Source organism: Carlito syrichta, unplaced genomic scaffold (genome assembly GCF_000164805.1).
Source record: "Carlito syrichta isolate Samal-C Ts95f unplaced genomic scaffold, Tarsius_syrichta-2.0.1 Scaffold306949, whole genome shotgun sequence".
Lineage (NCBI taxonomy): Eukaryota > Metazoa > Chordata > Mammalia > Primates > Tarsiidae > Carlito > Carlito syrichta.
Genome location: NW_007251045.1, coordinates 559,675 through 567,613, shown reverse-complemented (window position 1 = coordinate 567,613; position 7,939 = coordinate 559,675). Strand labels below are relative to the sequence as shown.

The following is a 7,939-nucleotide window of genomic DNA, read 5'->3' as shown; positions in this document are numbered from 1 at the left end:
GCTTTTTTTTTTTTTTTGAGTTTGGGTCTCACTCTGTCACCCAGACTGAAGTGCACAATCACACAATCACAGCTCACTGCAGCCTCAACCTCCTGGACTCAGGGGATCCTTCCACCTCAGTCTTCTCAAGTAGCTGGAACTACAGGGGTATACCACCATTCCCAGCTAGCTGATTTTTTTTGGGTAAAGATGAGATTTTGCGATGTCACCTAGGCTGGTCTCAAACTCCTGGGCTCAAGCAATCCTCCCGTCTTGGCCTCCCAAAGTGCTGGAATTACAGACATCGGCCATCACACCCAGACATTTTTAAAAATGCTAAGTCTTTAAAATGTGGTGTGTAGGCCAGGTGTGATGGCTTACGCCTGTAATCCTAGTACTTTGGAAGGTGGAGGCAAGAGGATAGCCTGAGCCCAGAGATTCAAAACCAGCCTTGGCAACATGGTGAGACCCGGTCTCTACAATAAATTTAAAAATTAGCCGGGCATGGTGGTATGCGCCTGTAGTTCCAGCTACTTGGAGGGCTGGGGTGGAAGGATTGCCTGAGCCCAGCAGGTCGAGGCTGCGGTAGCTGTGAGTGTGTCACTGCACACCAGCCTGGGTGACAGACTGAGAAACCGACTCAAAAATAAAATAAAATAAAATAAAATAAATAAAATAATAAAATGCAGTGTGTATTTTACAACACATCTAAATTTGGGCTAGTTTCTATTCCTGTGGCTTATGGCTATCATACACGACAGTGTAGATACAAAACAAATCAGAGGCCTGGACACTACCAAAAAGAGAAAAAAGAGGGGATTGAATACGAGGTTGATGGCTCAGCGTGAGGAAACTGTGGCTGACAAGAGAACCCAACAACAACAAGCTAAACAGATACCGAGGCTTATTATGGGGTGGCAGATGGAGGTGGGGAAGTTAGGGATCTGGGGTTTTGTGCATGTCATGAAAACTGTGTTTGTACAAGGTCTAACAGTTAGGTTCGCCAACTCATCCTAGAAAAAGGATTCCATACCTCATTGCTGAGTTTCGCTATGGTCGCCTTTGAAGTACTCCCCTTGGGAAGCTATGCACTGACACCAGCCATCAAGGCAATTTTGGAACTCTTTTTCTAGAATGGCCATCAGAGCTGTTGTCGTATTACCTTTGATGTCCTGAATGGCCTCACAATGTCTTCCTTTCAATATTTCCTTTATCTTTGGGTAAAGAAAAAAGTCATTGGGGGCCGGATCAGCTAAGTAGGGAGGGTGTTCCAATACAGCTGTTAACTGGCTAAAAACTCCCTCACAGACAGTGCTGTGTGAGCTGGTGCATGGTCGTAATGCAAGAGCTCCTTTGGGACCACTTTTGCATGCACCTTTCTCTCGCTCTTTTTGTGTGTGTGTGTTGGAGTCTCACTCTGTCGCCCAGGCTGGCATGCAGTGGCACGCTCCTGGCCACTGCAGTCTCAACCTGCCGGGCTCTGGTGATCCTTCCGCCTCAGCCTTCCAAGTAGCCGGAACCACAGGCGCACACTACCACACTCAGATAATTTTTGATTTATTGTAGAGATGAGGTCTCGCCAAGTTGCCTGAGTGGGTGTCGAACCCACGGCCTTAGGCAATCCACTCGCCTCAGCCTCTCAATGTGCTGGGATTATAGGCTGAGCCACCAAGCCTGGTCTGCACTTTTCTCATGCCAAGATTTTCAGATAAGATTTCCCTAAATGCTTCCTATCAATGTTTATTTGGTCCGCTATGCTTCTCACAGTCAGCCAATGATTCTGATGCACAACTCAACGAGTTTTTCCAATGTCTTCATCAGTTCTGCTCATTACTGGCCGTCCTGACCTCTCTTCATCAGTGACGTTTTCTCTCCCCTCAGACAAACTTTTAATCCATTTGTACACTCCTTTCTTCATGGCATTATCCCGCACACACTTGGACTCACATGTCCCCGATTTCATTTCCAATCTTGCCAAGTTGAACCAGAAATTTAATGTTTGTTCACTGCTGTAATTCAAACTCCAACATCCCCCTGAAGACAGCTCTGATGGCCATTCCAGAGAGTTCCAAAATTGCTTTGATGGGTGGAGTAGGCGCTGGCAGCAGTGCATGGCTTCCCAGGCAGAGTCCTTCGAAGGTGACCACAGTGATATTCAGCAATGAAGCATATAGTACTGTTTCTAGGATGAGTTCGCAAACGTAATTGTCATAACTCATACTTGTCAGGGGCAGAGAAAAAAAATGGACACCAAGCTCCAAGAGACTGACACTTTGTACAGAATCAATGAGCACACACACAACCGAAGGGCTCAAGCAGGTCCATGTGGACAGAGCGGGTAGCTCAGAGTGGTCAATACACAAGTGCCCCTGGCCAAGGACTCACTGGGGCTGGAACCCAGCCTGGACTCCATGAAATAAGCTGTGAGCCCTGGGCCAAGGCTCTGCAGAAAAGGGTGGGATTTCCTGGCCAGCACAAAGGAGCTGCCCACAGCAAATGCTCTTGGTGCTGCATGTACCTGGAGGGTCAGCTCCCCAGAGGGCCACCCTAGAGGGAGCTGGCGGCTCCCAGGCCCTACCACACATGGCCGGTGCGCAGCACATTTTGTGGCCCAGCTGGTCCTGGCCTGGCCCTCCCTCACCTCGGATGAGGAAGTAGCCTCCCACGATGAGCACCAGGCCGATCGGGGCCAGCACGAAGCCTGCCCGGTATCGGTAGTTCTTGTAGCCCACAAAGCAGATGCCGCTCACCGAGTCCCCGTCCACCTGCAGCAGGAAGGGGTGGGAGGGACAGTCGGTCATCCAGTGGCCCCCTCCCCGATGCCCACCCCACTGGGGTCCCCGGTCTCTACCAGTCACTATACCTGGGCCACAGCGAGGATCGCCACGGTGAGGACGAAGGGGAGTGACCATGTGAGCAAGTGGAAGTAGGATGTCTTGCCGGAGAGCGGTTGGTAGGTGGTGCCCAGGGCTTTGAAGGAGGTGTGCCAGGCATAGGTGAGGACCACAAACCACACCACGCCGGCCATCAGGGCGTAGTACACGATGACAAAGATGATGACGCAGGACAGGGTCTCGTTGGAGCTGTGCAGACATGTGGTGTGCACCTGGGGACGTCCCTCTGTATTCCCTCTGCCAGGGCCCTCCACCCTGTCCCTAGACCCTGGTTGCTGAGGTCTGAAGGTGCCCAGGAGAAAGGCTTGAGACAGAACCCAGGTCAGATCTGAAGCAGTGCTAGGAGACACTCCTCTGAACAGTCATGGTCAAGGTCCTGACACAGAAATCCACTTCCCAGTGCTGGAGCCCTGGGTTCAATGAGGCGGAGCTGAGCCCTACTCTGAAACCCGTCCCCTTCACGGTCTACGCCCACTCCAGCTGCTCCCCCGCACCTCCGAGTCCCTGAGACACCTACGTGGGCTCCCCTAGCCGCATGGTGCCATCTGCCCGGCAGACGATCTCCCGGCGGGCCCCGTCCATGAACTGGGCCAGCCAGCCGATGCTGCCCACGAAGAAGCATGCATTGACATAGAAGAGAATGACGGCCGGGTAGCGATTCGAGTTCCGCCAGTCAGCCACAAACGTGGCCTGGAAGACACAGGGGGCCGTGCTGTGAGGTGGGGCGGACGCCCTCGTCTGGGCCCAGACCCTTCTGATCACGCCCTTCCCTAGAGACCCCTCCAGGTCCTCTTCACCTCCACCGTCCCCCTGGCTCCCTCCTCCTTTCCAGGCTGAGGGTGTCCCACCTGCCTGTCTCTCCCATCTGGGGCCCTTCTGATCATGCCCCTTCCCTGGGGACTCTGCCATGTCCTCTCCTCCCCTGTCCCTCTGGTTCCCTCCTCCCTTTCCAGGCTGAGGGTGCTCCACTGAGAGTCCTTCGTTCTTTTTTTTTTTTTTGAGTTGGATTCCCACTCTGTCACCCAGCCTCGACCTGCTGGGCTCCGGCGATCCTTCCGCCTCAGCCTTCCGAGTAGCCGGAATTACAGGCGCGCGCTACCGCCCGGCTGAATTTTGGTTTATTGTAGAGATGAGGTCTCACCAAGTTGCCCAGGCGGGTCTCGAACCCGCGGGCTCAGGCAATCCACTCACCTCAGCCTCCCAAAGGCGCGGGATTACAGGCTGAGCCACTGAGCCCGGCTAGTCCTTCATTCTTTATTGTTTCTCGGTTGGAGTCTCATTCTGTCACCCAGGCTGGAGTACAGTGGCAGGCTCACAGCCATCGCAGCCTCGACCTCCTGGGCTCAGGCTATCCTCCCATCTCAATCTCCCAAGTAGTTGGAACTACAGGTGTGTGCCACCACACCCAGCTAATTTTTTTTTAATTGTAGGGGTGAGGTCTTGCCATGTTGCCTAGGCTGGTCTTGAACCCCTGGGCTCAGGCCATCCTCTTGCCTCTGCCTCCCAAAGTGCTGGGATTACAGGCATAAGCCACCACGCCTGGCCCCTTCCCTGGGGACCCCACCACGTCCTCTTCCCCCTCCGTCTCCTTCTCCCTTTCCAGGCTTAGGGTGCCCCCTGCCCACTCTTCTGCCAAGGGCCCGCCCTGCTGACCAGCGTGAAGAGAGTACAGAGGCCCGTGACAGCGCCGAAGGCCGCAATGTAGCTGTGCATATCCTGGTGCTCGGCCTCGGTGAAGAGCGGGTTCTGGCACTGGATGCCGCAGCCCTCCACGTCCTCGTACCAGCTCTTGGGGTTGTCGGTCCGCACCAAGGGCGCCTCGCACTGGCCCGAACTGTTGAACTTGATGTTCTGCACCTCATTCTGTCACCAGGGGCAGGGAGAAGACAGTGCAGGGGCACTCAGGGGTGAGCCCCCCATTCAGCAAGAGACAGCCGGGCGTGCAGCCTGGTAGCTGGAGACGCAATGCAGGGTCTGAGTCTCAGCCTGGCCACTTGATGGCTGTGCAGCTTCGGGCAAAGTACTTGGCCTCTCTGTACCAAAGTTTCCCCATCTATGAGATACCTACCTCATGGTATGGTTTAAGGGTTAGATGAATAAATAACTGTTAAGTGCTGATAATGGCATGTAGCAAACGGAATAATTAGCAGTATTAGTATCATTATCACTGCTATACTTTTTTTTTTTCTAATGAGCTGAGGTTTCACTCTGTCACCCAGGCTAGAATGCAGTGGCACCATTATGGCTCACCACAGCCTCAGCCTCCTGGGCTCAGGTGATCCTATTGCCTCAGCATCCCGAGTAGCTGGGACTATAGGTATGTGCCACCACACTCAGGTAATTTTTAAATAATTTTTTTGTAGAGCCAGACACAATGGCTCACACCTGTCATTCCAATACTTTGGGAGGCAGAGGTGAGAGGACTGCCTGAGTCCAGGGGTTTGAGACTAGCCCAGGCAACTTGGCGAGACCTCGTCTCTATGATAAATCAAAACATTAACCAGGTGTGGTGGTGTACACCTATAGTTCCAGCTACTTGGAAGGCTGAGGCAGAAGGATCGCCCGAGCCCAGCAGATTGAGGCTGCGGTGGCCATGGTGTGCCACTGTACTCCAGCTGGGGCAACAGAGTGGGACTCCAACTCAAAAAAAAATTTTTTTGGTACAGACAAGGGGCCTCCCAAGTGCTGGGATGACAGGCACGAGCCACTGTGCCCAGCCTACTGTTATTACTGTGATTTCAGAGCTCTCTTCGGGCAGCCCCCTTGGGTCCCTTCCCACTCTGGGAGCTTTTCCGTCCTCTCAATAAATCCTGCTTTCAAAAAAAATAAAGTAAGAACTCTCCTTCACCACTGGAACTGGATCAGGCCCCTGTCTTGGTGGCTCCAGCTGTTTCACATGCACATGCCTTGACTCCCTACATACGTGATAAATGTCCTAAGTGTGGGTTCCTGTCATCCATGACATCTGTCACCCAGCACTCAGCAGAGCGGAGACTCACACAGGATTCGCTGACGAACGAGAATCCCTGGCAGGTGATCCTGCCAGTGAGCTGGTTTGGGGATGTGGGCCATTGACCCCGTGGCGGTAGGTTCAGGGTCCCCCTGCTTCCGGCCTTCCGTCCGGTCCTGCCCAGCCCAGAGACTCGGGCCTTGTCCACAGAGCACTCACCGGGCAGCCTTCAGGGAAGTGGTCGGGGGTGCAGCGCAGGAAGTCGGGCCAGCCTCGCTCCCTCTCCACGATGGCACAGGGACCCCGGGTGGCCTGGCAGAGCGTGCGGCTGGGCAGCTCCACCCGGTCATTCTCACACTTGGGCATATACACAGCACACAGCAGGGGCTGGATCACGGCCCAGCAGCGGGGGGCGTTCCGGAGGCCTGGGGGGTGACAGTGGTGGGGACACATCAGTGAAGACCCCTCCTCACTCCACCCAGACACAGCTGCAGGCCTTGGCTACACTGCGGGCCATTACCACTCAGACCTGTCAGGCACAGTGCTTCCCACAGCGCATGTGGGCAGGACAATTCTTTGTGCTGAAGGACTGTCCCATGCACTGTAAGACATTAGAATTCCTAGACCCTGCCAACTGTATGCCCTTAAGTCATCATGACAAACAAAAAGTGTCCCCCCGCCCCAGAGGTGACGACCAGAACAGGGCCTGAAGAGGGAATTCTGGGATGCTGGGTATGTTCTTTCTTCATCTGGTCCTGGCCACACGAGGGTAAGCACCTTGTGAAGATCGGGTTCATGGTCTGTATGCTAGTCTGCAAGTATACAAGTCAATTACAGCGTCTAGGGAACAGCCGCCATATGCAAATGCCCTGCTAGGATCTCAGTGGGTTTGCCTTTTCAGGGTGTTCTTAAAACCCTCCACAGGCCTCTTCCAGGGGAAGGGGCATAGGGGAGCCCACCCCTCACAGGGCCCATTCGCCAGAACCGGGAGACGCTTCCCTCTGCCCAGACCCCAGACCCCTGTTCCTCTTACCAAGTCGAGTGAGAGAGAGGAGAGATGGGGGCTTAAGAAGAGGTAGCCAGAGGAGCCAGGTACTCCAAGCCAGAGGAGGAAGCAGGAGTCAGATGGAGAAACAGAGGAGGCTCTGTCCAGCGCAGAGGGAAGAGAGATGTTGTCAGCGAGACAGAAATAGGCGGCGGCTCCCACATCCCGGCCCAGCCCAGGCTGCCACCCTGCCCGCCGCAGTGGCCCCTTCGGAATCATCCCAGCTTCCGGAATGGCTCTTTCCCAAGCAAGAAGCAGTATTAGGAGAATCTTCTGCGGATGTGAGAGCCAACATGGGCGACAGTCACCCTGTCAGGCTGAGGATGGTAGGAGCAACTGACCACTCTTTTGGGGGAAGACAATAGCAAAGAGGGTAAGGAGCACAGACACTGCAATGAACTAGCCAGGGTCCAAATTGTGGCTCTACCCATTTCCTGGCTGTGTGATTGTATCTCTAGCCTCAGTCTCCTCATCTATAAAATGGAGATGAAAGGTTTTTTTCTTAATTTTAAACAGAGGTGGGGGTCTCACTGTGTTGCCCAGGCTGGTCTTGAACTTGTGGTCTCAAGGGACCCTCCTATCCTGGTCTCCCAAAGTGCTGGGATTCCAGGCATGAGCCACTGGGCCTGGCCAAGATGAACGATTTACCTCATAGAACTAATGTGAAGAGTGAGAGAATGCCATAAATCTGATCGGCACAGCACCTGCCATGCAGTAAGCACTCAGGAAATGTTGGCTGCTACTATTACTTGCCTGAGGCCTCTGACTGCTCACTGCTCTCAGTCTATTCAAAGCCATGTCCGTGGCCAGGTGCGGTGGCTCATACCTGTAATCCCAGCACTTTGGGAGGCCAAGGTGGGAGGATTGCTTAAACCGAGGAGTTTGAGACCAGTTGGGTGTGGTGGTGTATGCCTGTAGTCCCAGCTACTCAGAAGGTTGAGGCAAAAGGATTGGCTGAACCGAAGAGGCAGAGGTTGCAATGAACCATGACAGAGTGAGACCGTGACACACACACACACACACACACACACACACACACACAAAGGTGTGGCAGCTCATGCCTGTAATCCA

General features: G+C 54.0%; 1 protein-coding gene across 1 annotated transcript in view; it reads right to left on the bottom strand.

Annotated features, from left to right (window-relative positions):
- Positions 1 to 6,935, bottom strand: part of SMO (smoothened, frizzled class receptor) — a gene marked incomplete at its 5' end in the record, with an annotated part of 13,381 nt that extends 6,446 nt beyond the window's left edge. Inside the window, 6 exons of the mRNA XM_021715284.1 lie at positions 2,621 to 2,744; positions 2,843 to 3,062; positions 3,391 to 3,563; positions 4,527 to 4,736; positions 6,043 to 6,248; positions 6,857 to 6,935. Coding sequence (XP_021570959.1) covers positions 2,621 to 2,744; positions 2,843 to 3,062; positions 3,391 to 3,563; positions 4,527 to 4,736; positions 6,043 to 6,248; positions 6,857 to 6,935 — 1,012 coding nt within the window. The remainder of the gene's footprint in view (positions 1 to 2,620; positions 2,745 to 2,842; positions 3,063 to 3,390; positions 3,564 to 4,526; positions 4,737 to 6,042; positions 6,249 to 6,856) is intronic.
- Between the last annotated feature and the right edge of the window lie 1,004 nt (positions 6,936 to 7,939).